Genomic DNA, 26,828 nt, shown 5'->3' on the forward strand with positions numbered 1-26,828 from the left:
TTAGTCGTGATGATATTTGGCATTGGGCTTAGGGATGCGTATAGGCCTTGTGTCTCCATTCGCATCACAAGGGCTGTGCAGAATTATCCTCGCAAGATTTGTTTTTCTCTGCAACATGGTGGCTCCCTCACGAGCCACCCTCATTTCATCTTTCTCCAGCCCATTTGGCATGTAGAGGTCCACTCTCTCAAGCGAGCGCACCCACCCAGACCCAGTCCGAACCAAAAAGTTTAGCATATGTAGCTGGTCGAGGCTACCAGTAAATTTCTTAAACACCACAGCCTTGAGAGTCTTTATCAAACACTTGTATGAAATGTTTTGAAGCCAATGTGTTTGTGGATAGATGCCACGATATGAAATAGTTTCCTGCATTAATTCAAGTGAAAATCATGAGCTTATATACCATGAGCTTTACTAATTAGAAAAAAAGATTTAAGAAAACATGACATCAATATTTTATTTGAAAATAGACTTTATATTTCGAAAATTAATTAATATTCAAAACTTAAGAAATTCTAAGACTAAATTTTTCATTCTGAAAACTAAAACCTAAACTGGAATCATAAACCCTAACATCAAAAAATTAAATTCTAAACTTAAAAAATATCCATATACAGTAATCTTACCGAACAAAAGCTTGGATTTGGAGGAACATAATCGAAAGTTAGTGTTTGCAAAACCAAGCATTTATCAAAAAGGATCCTAATGCCCATAAACTCCTTAGGATGCAGCTTCGTTCTCAACACCAGATGTTGTGCTTCCAAATCACGAAGCATAAAATCCGGATCGTGACATTCTTGAATCACCTTCCATAAGAAAAATACACACATACATGGCTCGATCAAATTTTATGTCTACCAATTTAACTTAGAGACTTAATTAAGGGTACCATCTACTCTACTTTTGTAAAGATCTACACCATCAGAACTACGTATTCAATATATTCTTAATCCTTTTACGCTACAATTAGAACCATATTGCAAAACATAAATATCATCTTCTAAAAATGATGTAAATAGCTGGTAGCGAGTGTGCATTAGTGAAAGAGTGTCTTGTTAAACTACGTACCTGAAGGAGATAAGGGCAAACCGTTAAGGTCTTAGCAGATCGAAGTTCGTTAAGGAGATTACAAACAATTTCTCCTTGAGCTATGTGTGACTCTGTTGGTTCATCTTCATACTCTCCCTCTACACCAAAATCCAAGTATACTTCTTTAATCTCCATGTTCTCTTTCTCGAAATCAAGGCAGAAAATATGTCCCGAGTACTTGAAGATGTCTACTTTTGGCAGGTCGAAGGAGAAAGACATGAGAGGAAAGTCGCAGTTCTTAAAGGCAACTTCTCTCATATTCCCAACTATCTTCTTGAAATCAAGTCCCCAACATTCATTGATACTTAGACTCTCAAGCCTCGAAGCCTTTGATAGCAAAGACTCGACATTTTCCAGTCTCATATATCCCAAAGATAAGCTTTTGAAAATCCCTAGGTCTTTGAACCTCAAGGGATCAAACATCTTGCACGCGTTAACCGTCAACGACTCTAGAGACGTTAGGTTGTAAACGCTCTCGGGAACTTCGACAGTGAGATCCAAATATTCATGCACATCACGAGTGGTCTTCCAAATAGGTTTTGAGAAATCGAGGACTAGCTTCTTGACTTGTTTTCCGACGGCGAACGCGATCAGGGACTCGATGACACTCATGTAAATAGAAGGACGAGAGATGCTAATCTCGAAACTTTCGACGTCTTGATCTTGGATTCTATCGACCCATCGACACGCATAATCAATAAATGCATGCCTAGCAGAGATCCAGGATGTTTCGTCGAGAGTAGGGTTCACGAAGTCGGATTCCTTGAAAGAAACATTAGTGGTTTGAAGACAGAGATACCTCCACCGCTTGGAGAGGACACTGGTCTTTATGCAATCCTTGAAAGGCAAGCAAGAAATGATCAGGACCAGAAGTACATCAGGTAGGTTCGAGAATCTGTCTGGTTGAGCACTCGAATCCATTGTTGTAAGAGAAATGTAGAGAATTTTGAGAAAAAGAAAAGATTTTCTGCGGATACTGATGGTTTAGACGCCACAGATAGTGTATCTCTTCTCTACGAATGTATATATGTTTATTTTTATTTATTTTTGCAAAAGAATCTTTATATATGGTATGTTAGGTTTTTTTCTAAACCTATTCAATTGCGAGGCGCGTGGATGATGTTCTTCCATAAGTGGTACTACCTCATATAGACAAGAGTGTTACTCAAAAAGGAAGATGACTCATTCACAGACTGGCACTTAATCAGATGAACAGAACATATCATCTCTCTCGTCTCAAGGCCCATGGGCTTCGACAATCTAGCAAAAATCTGGGCCTATCTTTGTGTTTTCTCAATAGAAAACTTGCATGGAAGAACATATGTCCCGAGTACTTGAAGATGTCTACATTTGGCAGGTCGAAGGAGCAAGACATGAGAGGAAAGTCGCAGTTCTCGATGACCAATTCTTTTATTTGCCCCTCTATCATCATGGAATCAAGTTCCCAACAGTTTTTGATACTTAGACTTTTGAGCAAAGGAAACTTTGATAGCAAACATTCAACCTTTTTGAGACCAGTCCAGCCGATAAAGAGGCTTCTTAGCATGTCTTGGTTTGCGAATTTCAAGAGGTCAAACCTGCATGCATAAATATACAGAGATTCCACGGATTTTTGACGGTATAAGCATTCTGGTAAGTCAATAATAACTTCACGCCATGATACATCACTAGTAGTTCTCCAAGCAGGGTTTGAGAAATCAAGAACTAACTTGTTCACTTGTTTTGAGATAGCAAATTCGATTAGGTATTCGATATCTGTCCCTAACCCCACTGGATTGGAGTGATGAATCTCGAAACTGTTAATGACTTGACCTTGAAATCTAAACACCTATTGACGCATGTAGTTAACAAAAGAAATCCTAGCGACTTTGTTGCAGCCAATCCGGTTCACGTACTCAGATTCTTTGAAAGCAATATTTTTGGTTTGATGGCATAGGTTCCTCCAACGCTTAGAAAGAACGCTGGTCTGAATACATTTCTTGAAAGACAAATGAGAGATGATCATAATCAAAACTAGATTTGGTAGACACGATAACCGGTCTGGTTGGCTACCTGAATTCCTTTCCTTAGTATGCATCTTGGTTTTTAATCAAAATCCTGCAATGGACAGATTTCAAATCAATTATCTCATTTGCATCTACAGTTTTGAAAAAACAAAACAATGCCTGAATTAATCATATGTAAATCAACCTTTGGTAATAAGAAACAGAAAAAAACAAGGCCGAGCAAAAAAAAAACAACATAAGTAAATTATTTACATGTAATAATAACATATCTTGTAACATTAAAACCAGAGAAATAAATATCTAACAAGTATATAAAAATGATTTCTTATTTTCTTATAACAAAAAGTGACACACCTTAGATTTTCTTCACTTATGCTTCAGGAAATTGAAGGATTTTTTTCTAAGGAGTTTTGTCTATTATTTTTTTGTTAAAAGATTTTTTTCAGGAGTTTTGTTAGGTTGCACTATATGGTGATGTTATTAAATACATGTATGAAGCATCTCTATAAGAAGAAAGAAAAAGCAAATCCTTAGATTCTACGAACAAATTTTTCTTATAATGCTAATGTTTTATATTTGGTGAGTTGCAAACAACTTTCTTTACATGAGTAATATGAGATCAATGGTGAGTTGAATCAGATTTATTGTATATTATATACTTAAATATAAACCAAATATACTATTTGAAAAAAACAAAGAACTTGAACAGATAAAAATATACTAATGTAAAGATGAGGGTAGGTGGTTGACTCATTCATTAGGAAAAATTTTAATCCCATCTTTTTATTCCGCTCCTACCAGTTTTTTTTTTCTTTTTTGGTAAAAACCTAAAAATAAATAAATGAATTTTAATTGATTACTCAATTTTGTGGTCAAAATTTTGACCAATTTGATTTTATTTTCTCTAAGAATTTATACGTACAGAATAACCTTATTTGAGAAAGATATTCAAAGATGAAGATAAAATATATTGACCAAATTTTTGTAGTTGGTACCATAACTATTTAAATTTTACTTTGTATTCTTAGCACCTTCGGTTTCTTGAATTCTTAGCACCTTCGGTTTCTTGAATCTGTAAGACTTAAAAAAAACACACTTATCTTTAGTGACTCGATTGTCGTGATCGTAAACGCAACATGGCAAATAGACAGAGAGGTGGTGACGAATGTCTATGTCAGAACTAGGGTCTGAAAAAATCAAGAACTACGATCTTGACTTTGTTTACAAACTTTGAATTAGACCAGAGAAACGATTGATTTTTTGAAACCATTAGGGTTGGGGAAGTAATGTTTGAATCTGTTGATGAAGAAATTACAGAGAAATCTCGACATGCATTGGTGCATTCGAAAAATAAAGAAAACCCTATCGAGTGTGATGGTATCTTCATATAGAGAGATTCACAAACTCGGATTCCTTAAAGATGATGTTCTTGATGTCACGAGAAAGATTCCTTCATCACTTCAAGACAAGGCTCATTTGTGCAGTTTGCTTGAAGAGCAAGAAACAGATGATCTCAATCAGAACTTCAGGTGGTAAATCCAATATTGATGTCTTTGATCTTCTTCCTGTTAACTGTTAAGAGAGTTCTGTAAAAATTTATACCTTTTAATTACACTAGTTTCGTATTTCATCAGAATTACATACCCTTTTTTCAAATTGTTTAGTAAGAGATTAACATAGTATAACTCTTTTGACGATAACTAGATGATTCAATTCAATACACTGCACGCCATGTTTTTATTTTGAATTTTCAATAGTTGTGTTCTTCCACGGTGTATGATGCTACATTTTAGAGAAGAGGGCATATCTTTGGAATATCAATTCAATAAAATCATTAAACCCTATCAAACTCAAACTATGGATTTGCAAGTGAGAGAAACTTATATTTGAAAAAGCAAAATTGAAGGCTCGCCCTACATTCTCATTGTTGTCAAATTACAACAAACCAAATCAAATACTAAAGAAATTGAGGGGAGCCACATTATTCAAGGTGGGGTCATTCGCCCCCAGTAAAATTAAAAAATTAATATATTTTTTAAAGTTTTAAGTCATTGCTCCCATTCATAATATCATATTTATTTTCATTTGCCCTCATTGAAAAAAAATTCTGGTTCCGCACATATTAGAAGAAAAGAGTCTTAACTTAGATTGTATATTGTATACGGATATTAGACAAATATCTATTATTTTGTTTTGGCCACATATAAGACCAATTATTATGATTGCGAGACTTATTCATAAAAAAAACCCCCCCGGAGATACCAAAATATCCAACTTCAACGTAACCAAACTTGAAACATCACTAAATGGGACAATCAGAGAACCATTAGAGAAAAGTCTTGAAAAGGTCAATTTTTCAAACGCTGTGTAGAATTATCTTTGCACGGTTCGTCGTTTTCTGCAACATCATGACTTGATCACGAACCCACCATTCCCCTAACTTCATAACTTTATCACGTACGTGAACGTCGACCCTTTCCAACAGGTCCCCAGTCCGTATAAAATGCTGCAACAGCTGTAACTGGTCGAAGCTACCAATAAAGTTCTTAAACACAACGACCCTGAGAGTCCTTCTCAAACACTTGTATGAAATGTTTTGAAGCCAATGTGTTTGTGGATCGATGCCATGAGATAAAGAAGTCCTCTACCAAATGTCAAATGAAAATATCATGAGCAGAAACAAACTTTTGAGAAAATTTGACATATATACAGAAAATACACCTCATATCTCTAAAATATATAGAATAGATTAAAAATAAATCAGAAACCCTAAAAACTAAATTCTTATTTCTGAAAACTAAATTTTAAACCTAATCCTAAACCCTAACCTCATAAAATTAAATGTGAAAACCCTGAAAACTCAACGATAAAAGTGAGAATGATATATTTTTTTGACCTTAAAAGAATTTTTATTGTATTTATTTTACCATTTTTATTAGCTACTCCAGAAAATATATATCCAAATATAGTAGTAATGTGACTAGTTAGATATGTATTCTATATATAGTAGCAATCTTACTGGAGAGGCGCTTGGCTTTGGATGAACATGGTCGATAGTAAGTGTCTCCAAGTCGGGGCAATTATCGAGAAGGAGCCGAATGCCCATAAACTCTTTAGGCTGCATCTTTGTTCTCAGCACCAAATATCGTACATCCACATCACGAAGCAAAAAAGCTGGAATGTCACATTCTTGAATCACCTTCCAGTAAAGAAAAAAAAAACCAAAACATGGCCCGATCATACTTAGTGTCTAGCAATTCAACATAATTAAGTTTTATAAAGAGTATTATACTATTATCTACTATATACTTTCACAGAATTTACATATTAGAACTATGCACCCAACGTATTCCCAATCCTTACACCACACTTAATACACATCGCTAAAATAATATTTTTTTCTAAAAGTGATGTAATTATTTAATTAAATAGACTAAAATCGGTAGTGATTGTGCACAAATATAATATTTTGTTCATATATATATATATATATATATATATTTTTTTATTTTTTTTAAGTCAAAAGACATACCTGAAGGAGATACGGACAAACGGTTAAGGTCTTAGCAAATCGACAAGCGTTAAGAAGACGAGAAACAAATTTTCCTCCTGCTTTGTGTAAGAAGATTGCAAATGGGTCTGTATCAAGTTCTTTCTCTTCATCAAAATTCAAGTATACTTCTTTCATCATCGTATTCACACTCCTGAAATGAAGGCATATCATATATCCTGTGTACTTGAAGATCTCTATATTAGGCAAGTCAAAAGAACAAGACATCAGAGGGAAGTCGCAGTTCACGAAGACCAATTCTCTTATCTGCCCGGCTATCATCATGATATCAAGGTCCCAACAGTGTTTGATACTTAGACTCTCGAGCAAAGGACACTTAGGTAGCAAAGATTCGACTTGTTTGAGACTTATCCAACTGATGGAGAGGCTTCTTAGTAGTTCTGGGTTTGTGAATCTCGAGGGGTCAAACCCACACGCGGAAATACACAATGACTCTAGGGTTCTTAGACGGTAAACACTTGCTGGCAATTCAAAAACAACTTGAAGCAACGATGCATCAAGAGTGGTTCTCAAAGAAGGGTTGGAGAAATCAAGAATTAACTTCTTCACTTGTCTGGAGACTGCAAAGTCGATTAGGTACTCGATATCTGCCACAAATCCCACTGGATTGGAGAGAGAAATCTCGAAACTTTCAATGATACCTTGAAATCTAGCCACCCATAGACGCATGGAGCGAACAAACAAAATCCTACCGACATTGTTGATATAGTTGGGTTCCTTAAAGGCAATGTTTTTGATTTCATAGCATAGATTCTTCCAGCGTTTTGATAAAACACTGGTCCTGATGCCTTCATTGAAGGGTAGCAAAGAGATAATCAGAATTAGAAGTACATCTGGTAGACTCGATAACATGTCTGGTTGGCTTCCGGAAACCCTTTTCGTATCCATCTTGGTTCTTTATCGAAATCCTGCAATGGATAAAACTAATCATATCTTTTGCATTTGCAATTTCTACCAAAAAAAAATGTCTGTAGAAGCATATATAAAATCAATCCGCCTTAGACAAAGTACAAAAACAAAAGTCCATATAATCAAAAGTTTGGGCTAATGAAATTTCATTCAAAATCAAAATTGCTTGATCCGCAGGATTTTAGTATTTAACACTCATGGATCCGAATTATACTTGAAAAAAAAAGAAACAATCTGGAATTGTAATATTTGGAGATGAGTAACAGGAAAAGAACAATTTCAAACCCCTCACAATGACTAATAAATACTGCATGAACAAACTATATATTGTGGTTCGATTGAAAAATCAAGTAAGACAAAATAAGTGGCCATCAGTTTAAAGCCTATACATCGCATGTGGTGTTGCATATGATTGTGCTATGTTTTGAATAAAAGCATTGGCACAAAATTTACAATAATAATATCACATAACAAGTGTATAAGTATAACAAAACGTACCTGAGAGCTGAGGCTTTGTCCCTAACGCTCCTGATTGGTGAAGATTTCAAGTATGTTTTTTTTTTCAGGTATTTTGTAAGTTGCACTCTTTGTTAATGTTAATATATAGGGTTATGCATGAAGCATCTCAATTAAGAAACAAAAAATCGAATCTTTAGATTCAACGAATAAATAAATTCTAGGATGATTTTGTGTCGATTTTGATGAGTCATTGTGAACTTGCTTAATATGTAAAGGATAATATGAAGTTACATTGTAATTTTTTCGTAAATATATTTTTTGGTCTAAAAACTTAAATCAACGGGGTCATGGAGGAGCTGGTATACTTAGATAGTCATATAGAACAAATATACTGTACTAATTTATAGTGATTGGGAGAAATTTGTAAGTTGTAAACCAAAAAAAAAATTAAACAAATGTAAAGATAAGGGGTAGGTGATGGATCATTTGGATATGTATTTTCAAAACCATGTGTTAAAATCGAATCCCATCTTCTACGTCCTACCAACTTACTTTTTTCTTGGTAAAAGACTTATTTGGTATTAAATATTGAATTAAACTAATATGTATTTTTATTTGTTTTTGTGGTCAGAAATTTGACCAAATTATTCTTTTTTTCGTAAAGAATCTATAAAAGCCCTTACTTTGGAAGGATATCCAAGGAGGGGAAAAAATATTGACCAAGAGAGATTCAGTAATGGCAGCCTCAGGCACCGTTGCTACATTCAGAACCTCCGTTTCTTCAGCTCCTTCGTCATCGTCTTCCTCTTCCCAGTTGACCCATTTGAGATCGCCCTCCAAAGCTCTCAAATTTACGCCTCTGCCATCGTCTCGCTCAAGGTCATCTTTCTCCGTCTCTTGCACTATCGCCAAGGAACCGGCCGTTCTCATGGCCACCGGATCTGACCCGACCCTGTGGCAAAGACCCGATTCCTTTGGTCGGTTCGGGAAGTTTGGTGGGAAGTATGTCCCTGAAACGCTAATGCACGCTCTCTCTGAGCTCGAATCGGCTTTCTATTCTCTCGCCACCGACGATGATTTCCAGGTTTGTGGGTTCGATTTCTCAGACCTTGTTCTTCGTGAATTAGAAATGAAACATCTTGCGTTGTGGGTCGTTGGGATTTTAGCGTTGTCATTTCCATATTGAGATAAAGTTTGGATCTTGTCGATGCCATCTAATTGATGGTTCTGTATGTCGACGAAATTGTTAGAGACTATGGAAATTTTCCGAAACAGAGCGAAAATGAAATTAAAAAAACCTTGCTTTGGTGTTCTTATTCGGCTTCTCTGTGGTTATTTGTCTGATTTCATGTCTTGTGTGTTTGTGTCAATGAATCCTGTTAGAGAGAGTTGGCAGGGATCTTGAAAGACTACGTGGGTCGAGAAAGCCCTCTGTATTTTGCAGAGAGGCTTACAGAGCATTACCGTCGCGAAAATGGCGAAGGGCCGCTTATATACTTGAAGAGAGAAGACTTGAACCACACAGGAGCTCACAAGATCAACAACGCCGTGGCTCAGGCGCTTCTCGCCAAGCGTTTGGGGAAGAAGAGGATTATCGCTGAGACTGGAGCTGGTCAACACGGTGTGGCTACAGCCACGGTTTGTGCCCGTTTTGGTCTGCAGTGCATTATCTATATGGGTGCACAAGATATGGAGAGACAAGCTCTCAATGTGTTCAGAATGCGACTTCTTGGTGCCGAGGTGATGCTCAAGATTCATCTCCATTGATTGGTCATCTGTTTTAAATGCAACAAACATTGTTTCTGACCCCTTTTTCTTCCTGGTTTGTGGTGTTACAGGTGAGAGGAGTTCACTCTGGAACAGCGACATTGAAGGACGCGACATCAGAAGCAATAAGAGATTGGGTGACAAATGTTGAGACTACTCATTACATATTGGGATCTGTGGCGGGTCCTCATCCTTATCCGATGATGGTCAGAGACTTCCACGCTGTGATCGGTAAAGAAACGAGGAGACAAGCGTTGGAGAAATGGGGAGGGAAACCAGATGTCTTGGTGGCTTGTGTTGGTGGTGGTTCAAATGCAATGGGACTCTTCCATGAATTTGTAGATGACACAGAGGTCCGTATGATCGGTGTGGAAGCTGCTGGATTTGGATTGGATAGTGGCAAACACGCTGCCACGTTGACAAAGGGAGATGTCGGTGTTCTTCATGGAGCTATGAGTTACTTGCTGCAAGATGATGATGGTCAAATCATTGAACCTCACTCCATAAGTGCAGGGTAAGAGAAATTTCTCTACTCAAATCCGCTAGCCATCATTAGTAAAGCTGTTGCATGATCACGGTTTTGGGTTTCTTTTACAGATTGGACTACCCTGGAGTTGGACCAGAGCACAGTTTCCTTAAAGACATGGGACGTGCTGAATACTATAGCGTAACCGACGAAGAAGCCTTGGAAGGTATGGATCGATGCATAGTCTTTTGTTCTGTAATCTCTTCTTTGTTTCATATCTCATCTTTTTGTGTTTCCTTTGATTTGCGGCTTGTAGCGTTCAAGAGAGTGTCGCGGTTAGAGGGGATAATTCCGGCGCTGGAGACATCACACGCGCTTGCTCACCTCGAGAAGCTATGTCCCACGTTACCGGACGGAACGAGAGTGGTCTTGAACTTTAGTGGAAGAGGAGATAAAGATGTTCAGACGGTGGCTAAATATCTTGAAGTTTGAAGAAAAAACCCTTTTGTTTGTTTTTGATATTCAGACAGTGAAATCTTTTTGTACTTGTAATTTATTTGTACTTCTGCTTCTCCTGTCGGGACGTTTCCAAAATAGAAGGAAACAGAAAAAGGACTACGAGTAGAACAAAGTTGAATAAATGTAATATTATCTATTAAAAAAGACATTTCATATTTTGTTTGTTCTGCAATCTACCGTCTCCTTTGTTTTCTCTAAACACTACTTTTGCGGATTTAAAAGCATGATTTTTTTATCTAAACTCTACCGAAAAAAACAAAACACACAGACACATGTGTATTTTCCTATCTAACAATTCTTTTTCAAACAATCCGGTCAAAGAAGACCTCTATGACATTGCAGCTAGTTTAACTGATTGTAAATTTGTAAAATTTTATCTCAAAATTCATACGTGATCTTATATTAGAAAAAGAAAAAGGTACAATTGTCAGAAGATCGCATATTTACGATATATAGCATATGCTATTGTTAAGTTTCGCTTGTGATCTTTACGATATAGCATCAGAGAGGTGCTGACTCTGACGAAGAAATCAATCAATAAATAACGAAGAAATCAATCAATAAATAAGCAAATTGCAAATTCCGATAGAGAGAATCTTCCTTTAGTATATTCTTCACTGAACCTATCTCTCTGCCTCTTCTGAAATCCCAAGAGACATCCCTTTTTCTCTCTCTGCCACTCAACCAAAATCCAATGCCTCTGTGACAGTCCCAGGCATCAACATTGCTATACTTATGTATTAAAAAAAATCATCACTCTATTTAACATCTTACCAAAAAAAAAAAATCATCACTGGTAGATACTCTTTCTTTGATTTGATAAGAAGATTTATTCTTTCTTTAGATTTTTTTTTTTTTTTTTTTTGGTATGATTCTTTCTTTAGATTTCTTGCTTACAAATGATTAACATTCAATATGTTGCCGAATTTGATATTAATAGAATTGTCATATATAATCGATTTTAGAAGTAATACGCTACACAAATAACCACGCTCTGTTTTTTGTTTCAACACATCTAACTTATCAATAAGATTATATGACCTGAAATTCATGCATATGTATAAACGAGGGAATAATCTCGAAATGATTTTCTCTATTTTGTTTGTAAATGTTTCTCTCCTAATTGAAAAGAGAGTATAGGGGTGTCTTATTCGCAAGGAGACAATATCTAATTCCCTTTAGTTACAAAGAGGCGATCTTCTCATTTCCCCCAAAATCAAACACTTAAAAATCCAAAAAGCTCAATTTAAACAACTGCCTAACACACTAAACATTGTCGTCTCCATTCTCATTTCTTCATTATTCAGGACAAATATCTACATTAAGCCCCTTTTCCTGGTTTTCACCGAAATCACGAGCTCAACATCGGACTTGAACACTCCCTGTCTTGCCCGATCAAAGCTTTGCCTGCACGACACGTGAAAACCCCATGTTAATGATATGGTTCTAAATCTTAAACTATTGCTCAAAAAAGTAAACCAAACCAATAAACTAAGACGGTTCTTGACAATGACGAAGAAGTAATAGTTAAGTCTAATCATATGGCTAAAAGGTCATCATGTGGCTGTGAAGTGAAGCCAAGAGACGCTTACTCATCATATGGATAACAGGGGTATATTGGTCATTCAAAGGTTATTGTGCTACGTGTTTACCTGGGAATAAAGGAAGGTTCCAAGGATAGCAATGGCGGCTCCAAGGGCATTAACGGGCTGGACTGGAGTGCGGAAGATAATGATGGATGAGACGATGACAGAGATACGTTTCATGGTGTTACCGACACTAAATGTCAACGGAGAGATTTGGTCCAAGGACATGTAAGACACTTGGTTGTAGAGGTGATAGAACACACTCTGCGCAGCCACCCACCTACAGCGAATGAGATGGATTAATTGGCCTAGACACGAAAAGACTCAAGGACTATTAATGATTAGAAGGAAAACAAGAACTCTGAGAGATAAAGGCAAGAACTTGATAAGTGGGTCTTTTTCACAAGGGGTTATAGGAACAGGACAAGACTGCATCTAACAGGACAAAACATCAAACCGAGACTTTGAGTTTAAAAAGAGTTGGCTTTCTCGTAAGAAGTTTCTAGCCGGAAATTACCAGACAAACTGAGGTCCGACGTCGGAGAGAGCCTTTTGCCAGCCATCGACCCACATCTGAGGTCCTTCAACGGCAATTGCAAAAGGTGTGAGGATCAAGAGTGATAACATGGAGAGACAAGCGTAGTAGTTCATTCCGCTCACAGACTTCCCTTTCATTCCCTTCTTCGAGAAGATGTTACGAAAGACGAAAGCCAAGTTCGAAATCATCGCTCCCATGAAACCTGAGAGGGCAGAAACAGAAAGATTTGATCATTTTTAGTTCTCAATCCAAATCATACAACTGCTTATAGAAGCTAGCTAAAAAGAATTACAAAGACAAAAACATTGGAGTGTTTAGAATATTTAATTACCAATCATGTTGAAGTTAAGCTCAGTAAGAGCAGAGAGAGCACAACCACCAATGATGGGAATGAGGGACAGGTAAACCGAAGTAGGGAAAGTTTCACCCAAAAGGAACCTCGAGACAAGGACGCTAAACGCCGGTTCACCACTCTTGATGATGTGAGTGAACGAAACCGCAACCTTTGACATACTCACCGTTGCAGCCACATGACCAATTGTGTGTGCCACAGCAACCTTTAAGCCAATCCAAACAAAAACCCACTTTTAGTACAACAAAAATCTCAAAAAGTTTAATACTTTAAACCACGATGATTTTACTAGAAGCTAAAAATACAACATGCTAATTTCAGACTCTCAAAAAATGACACTTGAATTCAAAGAATTTAGCTATGAAAAATTCAGAATTTATAACAAACAACCAAAATTCAGCAGCTTATGAACAAACACAGCCAAAAAAAACATCACTTTCTCCTCTCTCTCTCTCAGGAAGCAAACAAAACTAAGCATATCACTCAGGTAACAAAAAAACAACAAATATTCCTGCAAGATCTGCATCAACTTGACCATAAACCTCAATAACCCATCATCGAAAACATCGACATCAAACCTAAATTTCCAACCTTTTTCTTCTCTAATCAAAAACCCACCAAACTTTTTTTTTTCCCCACCAACCCACTTACCGGCAAAAGAGTTTTCCAGAAATCGAAATCGGTTTTGGGAGTCTCGACGATCCCAGTAGCCCAAGAGATGAGCATCATCAACGAACCGGCGGCGAGAGAGAGCGTCGAGGTCAGCCATGGATAAGGGTAAGCGTTCAAGACCTTCTTGTTGTAGATGTTGAAGACAACGTTCAAAGCCCACCAAGTAGCGAAGTAAATCCCGATCTTCAGTTTCTTTGCCGCCTCCGATTTCGTTTCCGCCGCCGCCGAATCATCGATCGGCTGAGGCTCCGATTTGTCGGCTTCGTAGGCTTCGCATCTCACCGGAGACTTTGCTCTCAAAGAAGAGATGTGCAGAGGCTTCGAGAGGGCTAACGCTGTGCGTTTTGGAAGCTCCGTCGATGGGAACGAGAGTGAAACAGGAGATCGCAGGAGTGAGGAAGAAGGGCTTCGTCGCAAAAGTGGATTGGAGAATCCGATCTTAGCAGAGAAAGCCTGCTTCGCCGATAAAACCATCGCCGGAAGAATAAAAGAGAAAAAAAAAGGAAAAAAGCTTTTTCGTCGAATTAAAATAAAATTATTTTTAAAAAAACTTCGATCACGGAGAAGTTTAGTTAGTAGCAAGAGAATCGATCAAAGTGTTTGACCTGGAATCTAAAACGAAGAAGAATTCAAAAAAGAAGAAAGATCTTAAAACAATTGGATTGTCTTCTTCGTAGTGTTTATAGAGAGAGAGAGAATTATATAGAAAATCTAAGCAGTATATATGCGCTTTTATAAGATGGGAGAGAACGCTATTGTCTTTTTATTTTCTTTATTTCTTTCTGTTGTGAAAACTTTTTAGAAACTTTTTTAATATAGAGTATATAGGGAATCTTTTTAGAAACTTTTTTAATATAGAATACATAGGGAATCTAGGTTAAGTACAATGCCTTGATGGGCCTAATGGGCTGGTATAAGAGTCCATATATGATATGTGTTACAACACTCCCCCTTGGACGAGTGAACCGGGCCAGCTACTCAATCGGAATCTCGATAATGCGCTGGGGAATGTTGCCTCATTAAAACCTTACCAGGAAAAACCCAGTGGGACAAAACCATGGTGAAGGAAAAAGAGTACAACACGCATTACTCCCCCTGATTGTAGCATCACTGCAGATCTCTAAGTCTATACATTCCTATCTGTTTGACGAGCTTCCGGTGTGTTGAAGTAGGCAATGATTTGGTGAAGAGGTCAGCTGAATTCTCACTGGATCGGACCTGCTGAACGCTGAGAGTGTCGTCCTTCTGCCAGTCTGAGGTTGAGAAGAACTTCGGTAGAATGTGCTTCATCCGATCTCCTTTGATATATCCTTCCTTGAGCTGAGCTATGCATGCCGCGTTGTCTTCATACATCACCGTGGGCTGTGTGTCTTCGTCCATACCACAATCTCTGCGGATGTGCTGAGTCATGGAGCGCAGCCAGACGCATTCCCTACTAGCCTCATGAATGGCTAGGATTTCAGCATGGTTTGATGAAGTGGCAGTGAGTGTCTGCTTCATTGATCTCCAAGAGATGGCTGTTCCTCCATGCGTAAAAACGTAGCCAGTTTGAGACTTGGCAGTATGCAGATCTGATAGATATCCTGCATCGGCGAAGCCGACTAACCCATCTTTATTTTGGTTAGTATAGAAGAGTCCTAAGTCTTGAGTACCTCGAAGGTATCTTAGGAGATGTTTTATACCGTTCCAGTGCCTCTGAGTTGGAGATGAACTATATCGAGCGAGGAGGTTCACGGCGAAACATATGTCTGGTCTAGTGTGACTAGCCAGGTACATTAACGCTCCTACAGCACTGAGGTATGGCTTTTCAGGACCAAGGATTTCTTCATCATCCTTTTTGGGACCAAGAGGGTCATCACTTAAGCTTCTAACTACCATTGGACTAGTCAATGGGTGAGCTTGGTCCATATTAAATCGCTTGAGTACCTTTTCGATATAAGCCGATTGATGCACAAGGATTCCTCCTTTGATGTACTCAAGTTGTAATCCCAAACAGTACTTTGTTTTGCCTAGGTCTTTCATTTCGAATTCTGCTTTTAAGCAGTCGACTGTTTGGGAGATCTCACCAGATGTTCCGAGGATGTTTAGATCATCCACGTATACTGCTATGATTACAAATCCTTTGTTTGAGTACTTCTTGATGAAGATGCATGGACTGATGGGGTCATTTTTGTAGCCTTCTTTGATGAGGTAATCGCTGAGGCGGTTGTACCACATACGCCCACTTTGTTTCAGTCCATACAAGGATTTGTTCAGCCTGATGCAGTATTGATCTCGAGATGCATTTTTGTCTTTTAGTTCAATGCCATCTGGGAGTCTCATATATATTTCGTTGTCCAGGGGCCCATAGAGATATGCGGTTACTCCATTAACCGCAGATCAAGATTTTCTCTTATGGCCAGACTTATGAGGAATCGGAATGTTGTTGCATCCACCACTGGAGAATAAGTCTCCTCATAATCGATTCCGGGTCTCTGTGAGAATCCTTGTGCTACGAGCCGTGCTTTGTATCGAACGACTTCACCGAGTTCGTTCCTTTTGCGCACAAAGACCCATTTGTGGCCCACTGGCTTGATGTGTGATGGGGTCCGGATGATCGGACCGAACACGTTTCTGAGTTTGAGACTCTTTAACTCCACGTTTATGGCTTCTTTCCATTTTAGCCAATCTGTTCGATGTGTACACTGTGTTATTGACGTGGGTTCTAGATCCTCTTGCGTGAGCGCAACATCAAGTGCTACTTTGTATGCAAAGAGTGCATTTAAGTCGACTTCTTTTCGATTCCATTGTATTCCGGACATATTGTAATTGATGGAGATCTCATTGTTATCTTCTGAACCTGGAGATTCGGCGTCCCGAACTTCCATTGAGGGTTCATTAGATTGAGTCTCAGCCGCGGCTATGTCTGATATTGCAGGAATCCCGGTTTCGGTTATTGCACCTTTCTTTGATTTCCGGGGATTCTTATCTTTGGAACCGAGAGGTCTGCCCCGTTTGAGACGTGGTGCAGACTCTGTAGCAACTTGGGTCTGTCCCGTTGGGACAGCTATTCGTACTGGTGCATTACAAGCTGGGATGTACGATTTGGTTACTTTGGTCGGGTCAGCAAAGGAATCTGGCAATTGATTAGCTAGCTTTTGATAATGAATAATCTTTTGGATCTCTGAATCACATTCTAGAGTCCGAGGATCTTGCCAATTTAATGATGTTTGATTCCATGAAAGATCTTTGACCAGCTTGTTTGTCTCACCACCTAAAGAGGGATATATCGATTCATCGAATTGGCAATCCGCATATCTGGCCTTGAAGAGATCTCCAGTGGTTGGCTCGAGATATCTTATGATGGTGGGAGAGTCAAAACCAACATATATTCCCATCCTTCTTTGAGGTCCCATTTTGGTTCGATGTGGTGGAGCAATGGGTACATATACTGAACACCCAAATGTTTTGAGATGGGAGATGTCTGGCTCATGACCCGAGAGTAGTTGGGATGGGGAATATTTGTGTTCACTAGATGGCCGGATGCGTATGAGTTTAGCAGCATGTAATACTGCATGTCCCCATGCTGAGGCCGGGAGCTTTGATCTCATGAGTAATGGTCGGGCTATCCATTGAATGCGTTTAATGAATGATTCAGCCAATCCATTTTGAGTATGGACATGTGCTACAGGATGTTCCACGGTTACCCCCATGGCCATACAGTAGTCATTAAACGCTTGTGAGGTAAATTCACCAGCATTGTCAAGGCGGATAGTCTTTAGTGGGAAGTCAGGGAAATGGGCCCGCAATTTTATGATTTGGGCCAAGAACCTAGCGAAGGCTTGGTTCCGAGAGGACAAGAGACAAACATATGACCAACGGGTCGATGCGTCTATAAGGACCATGAAGTACCGGAATGGTCCGGAAGATGGATGTATAGGTCCACAGATATCGCCCTGGATTCTTTCTAGGAAATGAAGTGTTTGTTTAGAGATTTTAACTGGTGAAGGCCGAGTGATCAATTTGCCTTGAGAACAAGCTGTGCACATGAGGTGTTGAGGATAAGCTCGGTTTTCTTTGAGGGTATGCCCTTGAGAGTTTTGAATTAGTTTACGCATCATATTTGCACCGGGATGACCGAGCCGGTCGTGCCAAATAGTATAATCAGTAAACCGGGCTTTGAGAGTGGTATTAGCTTCAATCATACTGACTTTAGCATGGTAAAGTCCAGTAGAGAGCACGGGTATGGTTTCGAGGATTTGTTTATGGCCGTCTACGGTTTTAGTGACTAGGAGGGATTCTTTGTTCCCTTGACCTTGGGTTTCTATGTGGAAACCATTCTGTCTTATATCCTTGAAGCTCAGAAGATTTCTCTTCGAACTAGGAGAATATAGAGCATCTGGTATTTCAAATTGTGTGCCATTTGATAGCAACACATAGGCATGGCCATATCCTTCGATAAGGTTTGAGGGGCCCGCGATGGTGCTAATATTTGCGGTTTGATAGGTTAGGTTTATGAAGTAACTTTTGTTTCTTAAGATAGTGTGGCTGGATCCACTATCTACGACTATGGTTTCCATTTGCTGGTGTGCTTTTCCACCTTTGGATTTCTGACAGGCTAATGAAACTGGGAGCTAATAGACCTCAGTTAGCCGCTACAAATTCCAAGGATTGATCACCAAAACTGGAGAAGCTGCTGGTTGAAGAAGGAAAAACTCGGATCTGGTTTTTTTTTTTTTTTTTTTTCGGTTGATCGTCGTGTACTGTAAGTGTGCGTGAGGGCGCGTCCGACGTTGGATCGACAAACGGTTTTCACCAGTAGATTCGTCTCGTCGAGGGCTTCGATTTGATATGTAGATCGTCTTCTGGTTCCTCACGGTTTGGAAGATATGTGTCTTTTAAGTTTCGACTTGCTTTTAGGGTTTTGGTGGTGGCCGGATTTATTAGGGTTTTTCGCTCAGAGAGTCTTATCGTGCTGATAACGTGTTGTGAAAACTTCTTAGAAACTTTATTAATCACTGGAATGTATATATAGAGTACATAGGGAATCTAGGTTAAGTACAATGCCCTGATAGGCCTAATGGGCCGGTATAAGAGTCCATATATGATATGTGTTACAACACTTTCCTACTTTTTAAGGAGATTGATATTTGTTGACAAATACAATGTATTTTTTTTTTTTAATCATTGAGATTTGAGACTTGTGGGATACTGGGGTATTTCTATTCGAGAGTTTAGGTTTAACTCGTTAGCAAATTAAAAAAAAAAAGGTTTAACTTTCTGTCTCTTCTTTTTTTTTTTTGGATTTGGGTAAAAAGTGTGTTCCATTGAGACATTTTTTACCCTTTCTACCTGGTGAAAATAAATGTTTAAACATCTAACTCAATTCAGGTAAGAAAAAAAAAGTCAATGGTTGTTGGACGCATCAACTCAAAAGTTTGCAAACTAATAAAAAAGTGATGATCTCACAAGTTACTTTGCTTCAATCGGAAATAAGATTCCATTTTGATTTGTGTCCTCACAAATACGAACTAAGGAAGAGTCATTGGGGCTTCAGTTTCATACTTTTTCACACGAATAATGTAAAGATCGAATGGTTCAACAAAAACAAATTATTTAAAACGTGTAGGAAAAAACAAATCAAACATGCATATATCTATTAGTTTTTTACTTTCGTATACAAGCTTAAAATTTAATGCTGATTTAATATTCTAAATTATAAAACTTTGAAACCCCAAAAAATACGCAATATGAATTGCCGAAACTGGATCAGCCATCGCATTAGTCACCCCAATTGTCAATTTCTACATGTTACAATTTGCTCAGTTGAAGCCCATTAAGCCCATCAAAAAAAGCCCATTAAGCCCATCCATTTTAGAATCCAATATCAATTTGACTATGCTAATCCGCAACAAAGAAAGGTTTTGAAGTCAACATTTCGGTTTATTCAGTTTTTTGGAAGAGAAATAATATATTAATATGTGTGTCACCAGAATTGCCAGCTTTATATCCTATTTACGATGGTGTTTTAGATGTTTTTATCACTCTTTCATCAATTCCGATAGTGATAAAAAGGAAAAAATGAGTTTCAAGTATTTGATATACAACGATTCAGGAAATGGATACGTTTTAATTCTTTTGAAAGATGTATAGATGTATATGTGATAATAAGAAAATATAATGAACACCAAAAAATTATAAACAACACAAATCTAATATATGTATATATAGTTTAATTAAAGATAAAGATCAAAATGCTTAATAGTGTTTTATTTTAGTGATTAGGAAACAAATGAGTGTTTCATATTTCCCAAGCTAATAAGTTTTTTAAGCTATGAACCTACTAAATAATAGTGTTTAATAGTGTTTTTCTTAACTATTATTACTTACTATATGTTTCTAATACAAAAAAATAAGTTTTCGTCACATATGAAAATAGGACTAACGTTTTCATTATGTCTATAAATTATTAGTGTGGGAAATATTATTTTTCTATAATAGTGTTTAATTCGTAAATTATTAATGTTATTTGTAAATTTCTTATAATTTTCTAAAATTCACAGAAAATGTTACAACCGTTTTTTCAAGAGTAAAAAAATAAACAAACGATAGACAATATACCGAAGCAGAAATAAGTCCTTATTCCTAATAATTGCCCTTAACCTCTCTCATAATCATGTTTAGCTTAACAACTTAGGAATAGTTGGTGACTCACACGCCGATGTCATAGCATGTGCATTTCACTTTCACGTCACACGTCTGGTAGCTTATATATTGCTATAGCATATATATTGCCCATACGTGTCTATTTGTAATTTCACTTATCAGATTTTTTTTTTTCCTTCAACCATTTGTGATTTACTTCATTAAGGAAAATGACACAACAGTTCAAAAAGATTTATTTGAAAAAGGCATTGATGGTTCTAATTTTGAGCAAAAACCTCTCACTTATCACACGAATATGTATCCGCATAATAATGCAGTGATAACACAATTACAATCCAGTAAACTTTATATTTTGTTCTCATAAATCTAATTTTCTTATAAACTAAATCTACCTTTTTAAGTGGATAAATCTGTCGTTTATATGTATATAAAATGGTTTAGATATTAACAAAAAACTGATAACTATTCAATTTTAATACAATAATTTATGAAAGTTTATACATTTGAGGTCTCACATAATCAGACAAAGTCATGAGGATATAAGTTTTCAAAAGAATTGTTACGATAGTAATCTTTAAAGTAGAGATTTGATCAAAAGAAAAGTAGAAATCAAGTGTTGATTTGGTTAATAAGAAAGTTAAGGGCTGAAAATGGAAATATAAACTGAGTAAGAGGTTATCTTGTAACTATCTATCGTACGATTAATAATCGCGGGAAAACTAAATTGAAAGCTTTTGTTTATCTTACCATGTGACGCAACAGAATCTATTTTAAATTTAATCGGAAACATACAAATCATTGACCTTTAAACGTCATTTGTTTTTTTTTAAGTACAAAGTAATATTCCTTTGATCGTCATTTATTTAATTTGTAGTTTTAATTGGAACCCACTAATTCCACAGGTGCCACGTAGACTTTATCTTAAAACTGTATTCTTAGTAGTTCTTAATTGATACAAGTGACGTTAGCTTAAAACTTTTCTAGCTATGTTATAAAAAAATTGTATCTAAATCTCAGGTGCATAAACATATTAGAATGTAGAAACAAATAAACAAAAACATATTAGTTTCAGCACTCGGATTTAAACTTATAGAATGCATATTGTTATAGGTAATATCATTTTAATAACTACTAATATCTATACTAACTTGTCACCGGCCGGTTACACGGTAATCGTGTAAAGCTAACTAATCGTGTAAAGCTACTGGTAATAGAATTTTAATTACTAATAATAACATATACAAATATCCTTTTTCAGTATATACATATATATATAAATAAACCTGAGGAAATAACAATATAAAACCAATAAAAGTAAGGACACTTATTAGTATGGTTAATCCCTAAGTTCGGCATCTCAATAATAAAATAAATTCATTTTTAAATGAAATAAAATCTTTGCAAGATCTTCTATTGACGTATGCCAAGGAGTTTTACAAAGTCAATTATTTAGATTATTAAACTGGAAGTTGACAAATTCCAAACTTCTTTGTTGGTTTAGTTTTATTAATTACCTAACTCTCATATAAATTGTAATGTTTTTTAAAAAAAAAATCTAGGATCTTATTTCTCAACTGGAACTTTAATGTATACGGTTATCAATCTTTCTAAGACGTATCGAAATACTATCACAGCTTGCAAAAGAAGTAATCGCCTAATCGGGAAATAGACGTTTGAATCCAATTTTCTTCTAGGTTGATTTGGTAATCCAAACCAATCCTAAATATAGAATACCACAAAAAAAAAAAATTTTAGAATATGTCTACATTTTTCCATAAACTCATTTACTTATTTCAATATCGCTTAAATAGTTTAACCATTATAAAAAGCTATCATTAAAGTTTATAGTAAAAACGTCATATTCTGGCATCTTCTACATAGTGAATGTTCTACTACTGAACCACCGAATTGATTTGTTAAAGTTAAAATTTCTAGGAAAGACGTTTTTTCATAGCATATTAGCATGTTAACACAAGTAATGAACAAAGTAACCACAATCGTAAGTCCAATTACTATTAAACCCAAAATATGTCTTTTTTTCCAAAAATTTTGATCAATGTATTTGGTGACCTACCTATAATTCAAATAATTAAATACACAAAAAGACAAAAAAGGATGTCGGGTGAAAAGTAGGACTGATCATTTGCTCTAGGTTTCTTTTTATTTTAGGTTCATATATAACTCCACACATTACTCTTTCATTTATATTTTAGGCTCTCACATCCATATATTTTTTTCTTCTTAGTCAAAAGTTACGTTTTGTTTGGAGTTTGATTGTTTGAACTGTAAATGTTATTTACCAAAATCAAATCAATTTTTGGTAATGGCAAAGGTCTAAAAAAATTTCACCACATCAGCATGCCAGCATTCGATATTCTTCTCTTAAATCATGAACCATGCTATCAACTTATTAAATAATTACTATATTGTTTTGACCAAAAATTACTACATTGTTAACAATAAACATATAGTTCACGTTAAAGAAACTTAATGAAATGCGTCTACTTGTACCGTACGAATAAATAGTTTAGTAATATAGGTCTATTTAATATATATATCTTTAGATAATGTGAAACCGGCGCATTTGCTCGTTGATTTATTCCTAATCCGAAGTTAGTAAACTGATTATTCAACGGTGGCACCAATTAAATGGATAAATAAGGAACAATTTTATTAGGAATCTAATCATGGGGTTATTCATAGAGTTTGGTTGATTTTTAATTAAGAGATTTATCAAATTTTATAGAGTATTGAATTTGTAAAAGTTTTTTAAACTTGCAAAAAGTTTTGTATATTTAAACAATCTATTAAAAAATTATATTATAACAAATTTTGAGAATCATAGAGATACATAGAGTATTTTAAAAGTCATGTTTTATGATTTAAATTGTTGAGAATCCATATCCCAATAATACTACATTCAACCAAATCACAAAATATTAAAATTCAAATTAACAATAGAATTTGATTAGATCCTAAAAATCTTTAAACCAATAAAAATGGATTTATAAAAAAAATATAATCCACAAACGAATAATAATAAAAATTTATTAAGAATATAAAAATTCACAAACTAATAACATAATATTTTTAAACTCTAAAATCTTAAATCGATATCCCAATAACCTCTCTGATATGTTTCAGTCTACTCTATTAATGAACTGATAAGGAAAGACCAAAAAATGTGATTACTACTTTTTTTTCAACAGAAAGATATTAAATAAAACAGTTTAAAAATCAAAATTGGAAATCTATTGATTACATGAATAATGTATGTAGAGATCTAAACGATAGTTTATATAAATCCAAACTTAAACGTATACTCGTGAACTTAAATTATGAGAATGAAAGAAGTAGAGAACTGATAACAACAAATTTATAATCATCGTGAATTCAATGTAGGCTAATCCGTCCATGCGGATACCATCTTCATTAGTTTTGAGTAGTTATCAAATAAAGATTTCTGATTTATAGTGGAGATATGTATTTTTCAGAAATTTCAACTTCCATAAACTATATATGTTATCTCATAAGTTAGAAAATATCTAAATTTTAACATAATAACACACTTGTATAAATTAAATTCCCATAGTTCGTCGTAAGCTTTTTCGACCTATCCAACAATTCAATGGTTCTACCAGCTTTTTCATATATTTTACCACCTTATCAATAACAACGTTTTGGCATCTTGATAACATTCATAAACAGTTTTAAACTTTGTCTTTCTTTCAGAAAAAAAAAACTATTGTAGAGTAGAAATGGAAACGTTTTGATTTTTGAATGTTTTAGAAAGATTTTGAACACTGGTAAAAAAATATTTTTGAGGATAAAACCAATCTAATATATTCATAAAAGAAAAATATCCAGAAATTTTTGAGGAAAAAACAGAATTTAATTTGAAGTTTTTAAAAATTATTTTATTTTCGTGGAATTAATTTAATTGATTTATTTTTCTTCCATTATGAAATTGTCTTTTTTTTTTCTTTAATATTAAGCGTTTTGATACTAATAGTTTAAGGTTTATGCTAGGATTTGTTTTGTCACTACTGAAATCTCTAAAATTTATATCTTATCTTTTCAGAGTTAAGAGTGTAATAGATAATTTAATAGTTGGAATTATATATCAATTGACATGAAACTTTATAAGTTGTTTACATGTCGTTTTAAATTGCTCCTCATTTTCCAATTTTAAATATTAATATGGAGCAGAATGTGACACATCTTCCTCCAGTGGTCACATATAAATGCAAAACATTATTATTATATACCGGCTTCGCATATGTAAATACGTCTCATATAATATAGCTAGGGGATAATGCACCAAACAATTATTCGATAAAGATGATAAAGTAATCATAGAGTAGTTCGATGGAAAATACGAGTCCAAAAACTTAGAACCTAGAGCCGAGCATCTCTAAATAATAGGTAAGAACATAGACAGATAAGCAGTCTATATTAATTGACATTTTACATATTGGTTGAAGAAATAAGTATAAAATAACCATATATTTTTTAACAACTAGGTAAACATTTGGAAGAAGTGAAGCGATCCAATTTTCTGCATCATAGTTTTTAACTTTTTATTATTCATTTATTATATACTTGAAGTGTTTTGCAAAACAAAATTCTAATTTTTTGATGTAACAACATTATAGATAATTCATATTCATAATTTAATCGCTGATATCAATAACTGAAAGTTCATATTCATGTTTAGATTTGCAGAAGTAACAACAGTATTAAATTGGTTTGAAATGTTCAAACCAACTTTTATTCCAACCAAATAGAAAAAAATCATATAGATCGACCCCACAAACCAAGATTCCAAACCAACATTCCCATCATTGACAGCAAAATAAACTTAATTCATAAAGATATATGTATATATATATATATTATTCATATTATAAACTACTCCGTAATATAGTTTTTGCTGAAAAAAATATAAATCCTCAAAATCATTGCTATGTATATAATTAACCCTCACGCATGTTTCATCTGTTGCTACCAAATAACAAACCAAACAAAAAAAAGTTCCTTTTTTATTTTTTCTCTTCCAAATTAGTCATGGAGAGTTCAATGAACAATGCTTACATTATGAGCAAACAAGAACCGACGACGTTTTCAAGCGACCAAACTCCAGAAGAAAGTAGCTGGACGATGTACTTCGAAGATTTCTTCGAGACTTCTTCAAGTATTGCCGATGTCGGAGATTGCAGCTCTTCCTCTGTCTCCGATGCAATGTCTTTCGTGGCCACTAAGAAGACCATCCACGTGTCTAAACAAGAAGGAATCAATTCTTCTAGCAAACTCGACATCAAGAGGACAAGAAATAGAGATATTTCTTTTGGTCTTCATTATGATCTTGAAGACACTGCCTCTTCTCCTTCTCGTAGCCCTAACGTAACTCTCTCTCTCTCTCTCTCTCTCTCTCTCTCTCTCTCTCTCTCCCTCTCTCTCTCTCTCTCTCTCTAAACTAGTGGTTACCGTCTTATTGATCAAAACCAATGATCGATTTCTGCTATACAAATTGTTCGGGTAAAAGAAATATGACTGCATCGTTGGAAAACTTTAAAAATTAGTTAGCTATGTACATATTATGGAAGTTTGTAAGCATTTTTGTCTAACTTTTCTTGTAAGCATTTTTGTCTAACTTTGAAGTTTGAAATATTTTCCTTCTTTCTTTTGTTTTTAGTTTTTGCAATATATACAATCTATCTAAGTACGTTGCTATAGATTATTTCCTCTTAACATTGGACAAACAGTCGAGTTCGGTAAAATTAAAGGAGATCTGTCATGATTTTGATATTTATAATCTATTAGTCATATGATTTTATATTTTATAGGACATTGGATCGATAAGGTTATAAGACGTTAGTGAGAGGCGAGAACTAAATCTTTCTTATTTTCTTTTAGCCAAGAGAAGCAAGAAATTGATTATACTATGGGGCCGGGTTTGACTCAAAATTGAAATATTTTGAAAATTATAATCCAACAACTTGATGCAACAATCCGTACCAATTTTAAGTTCCTATTTGACAAAGATCAATATAATAATCAGGTTTAACAAGTCAAGCGTAATTTAATTATATTGGTTCATAATTAATCTGTATCAACTACTAAGTATTTGTAACCAGAATTTTTTGTTTTTGTTTTTAAAGTATTTGTGATTTTTTTTTTCGCTTTATAGATATGTAGCATGATGAACTTATTGGACAACAACACGATACACGGAGGTGGCGTTATTGG

The 26,828-nt window shown here is 35.5% G+C and overlaps 5 protein-coding genes and 1 pseudogene across 5 annotated transcripts in view; 2 read left to right on the forward strand and 4 right to left on the reverse strand.

The window, feature by feature from the left end:
- On the reverse strand, window positions 1–2,010 carry LOC18017031 (putative F-box/LRR-repeat protein At1g56400). Its single transcript, XM_006401467.1, has 3 exons — window positions 1,069–2,010; window positions 627–806; window positions 1–366 (listed from the first exon to the last, which is right to left on the reverse strand). The coding sequence occupies exons 1-3, from the start codon at window positions 2,008–2,010 to the stop codon at window positions 1–3; spliced, it is 1,488 nt and encodes a 495-aa protein (XP_006401530.1).
- A 301-nt stretch (window positions 2,011–2,311) lies between these two features.
- On the reverse strand, window positions 2,312–3,166 carry LOC18017032 (annotated as a pseudogene).
- A 2,285-nt stretch (window positions 3,167–5,451) lies between these two features.
- LOC18017033 (putative F-box/LRR-repeat protein At5g54820) lies at window positions 5,452–7,554 on the reverse strand. The gene is made up of 3 exons (XM_006401469.1): window positions 6,628–7,554; window positions 6,115–6,294; window positions 5,452–5,739 (listed from the first exon to the last, which is right to left on the reverse strand). The coding sequence occupies exons 1-3, from the start codon at window positions 7,552–7,554 to the stop codon at window positions 5,452–5,454; spliced, it is 1,395 nt and encodes a 464-aa protein (XP_006401532.1).
- A 1,164-nt stretch (window positions 7,555–8,718) lies between these two features.
- LOC18017034 (tryptophan synthase beta chain 1, chloroplastic) lies at window positions 8,719–10,951 on the forward strand. Its single transcript, XM_006401471.2, has 5 exons — window positions 8,719–9,118; window positions 9,418–9,774; window positions 9,873–10,315; window positions 10,399–10,493; window positions 10,584–10,951. The coding sequence occupies exons 1-5, from the start codon at window positions 8,771–8,773 to the stop codon at window positions 10,757–10,759; spliced, it is 1,419 nt and encodes a 472-aa protein (XP_006401534.1). The 5' UTR covers window positions 8,719–8,770; the 3' UTR covers window positions 10,760–10,951.
- Window positions 10,952–11,843: 892 nt separating this feature from the next.
- Window positions 11,844–14,663, reverse strand: LOC18017035 (glucose-6-phosphate/phosphate translocator 1, chloroplastic). Its single transcript, XM_006401472.2, has 5 exons — window positions 13,914–14,663; window positions 13,242–13,467; window positions 12,890–13,112; window positions 12,439–12,652; window positions 11,844–12,193 (listed from the first exon to the last, which is right to left on the reverse strand). The coding sequence occupies exons 1-5, from the start codon at window positions 14,406–14,408 to the stop codon at window positions 12,182–12,184; spliced, it is 1,170 nt and encodes a 389-aa protein (XP_006401535.1). The 5' UTR covers window positions 14,409–14,663; the 3' UTR covers window positions 11,844–12,181.
- A 10,983-nt stretch (window positions 14,664–25,646) lies between these two features.
- The window catches only part of LOC18017036 (vascular-related unknown protein 4), a 1,520-nt gene continuing 338 nt past the window's right edge, over window positions 25,647–26,828 (forward strand). The window contains exons 1-2 of the mRNA XM_006401473.2: window positions 25,647–25,982; window positions 26,770–26,828. The exon at window positions 26,770–26,828 is cut by the window's right edge and continues 8 nt beyond it. Of these exons, the coding sequence (XP_006401536.2) occupies window positions 25,647–25,982; window positions 26,770–26,828 (395 nt within the window). The remainder of the gene's footprint in view (window positions 25,983–26,769) is intronic.

Source organism: Eutrema salsugineum, unplaced genomic scaffold (genome assembly GCF_000478725.1).
Source record: "Eutrema salsugineum unplaced genomic scaffold, Eutsalg1_0 scaffold_2, whole genome shotgun sequence".
Classification (NCBI taxonomy): Eukaryota; Viridiplantae; Streptophyta; class Magnoliopsida; order Brassicales; family Brassicaceae; genus Eutrema; species Eutrema salsugineum.

Coding starts and splice junctions, on each gene's coding strand:
- LOC18017031 (XM_006401467.1), bottom strand. CDS start 2,010: ATGGATTCGAGTGCTCAACCAGACAGATTCTCGAACCTACCTGATGTA. Junction 807..1,068: donor TTTGCCCTTATCTCCTTCAG/GTACGTAGTTTA, acceptor TTCTTATGGAAG/GTGATTCAAGAATGTCACGA. Junction 367..626: donor CAAATCCAAGCTTTTGTTCG/GTAAGATTACTG, acceptor GAATTAATGCAG/GAAACTATTTCATATCGTGG.
- LOC18017033 (XM_006401469.1), bottom strand. CDS start 7,554: ATGGATACGAAAAGGGTTTCCGGAAGCCAACCAGACATGTTATCGAGT. Junction 6,295..6,627: donor TTTGTCCGTATCTCCTTCAG/GTATGTCTTTTG, acceptor CTTTACTGGAAG/GTGATTCAAGAATGTGACAT. Junction 5,740..6,114: donor CAAAGCCAAGCGCCTCTCCA/GTAAGATTGCTA, acceptor GACATTTGGTAG/AGGACTTCTTTATCTCATGG.
- LOC18017034 (XM_006401471.2), top strand. CDS start 8,771: ATGGCAGCCTCAGGCACCGTTGCTACATTCAGAACCTCCGTTTCTTCA. Junction 9,119..9,417: donor CCACCGACGATGATTTCCAG/GTTTGTGGGTTC, acceptor GAATCCTGTTAG/AGAGAGTTGGCAGGGATCTT. Junction 10,316..10,398: donor CCTCACTCCATAAGTGCAGG/GTAAGAGAAATT, acceptor TTTCTTTTACAG/ATTGGACTACCCTGGAGTTG.
- LOC18017035 (XM_006401472.2), bottom strand. CDS start 14,408: ATGGTTTTATCGGCGAAGCAGGCTTTCTCTGCTAAGATCGGATTCTCC. Junction 13,468..13,913: donor TCTGGAAAACTCTTTTGCCG/GTAAGTGGGTTG, acceptor ATTGGCTTAAAG/GTTGCTGTGGCACACACAAT. Junction 13,113..13,241: donor GCTTAACTTCAACATGATTG/GTAATTAAATAT, acceptor CTGCCCTCTCAG/GTTTCATGGGAGCGATGATT.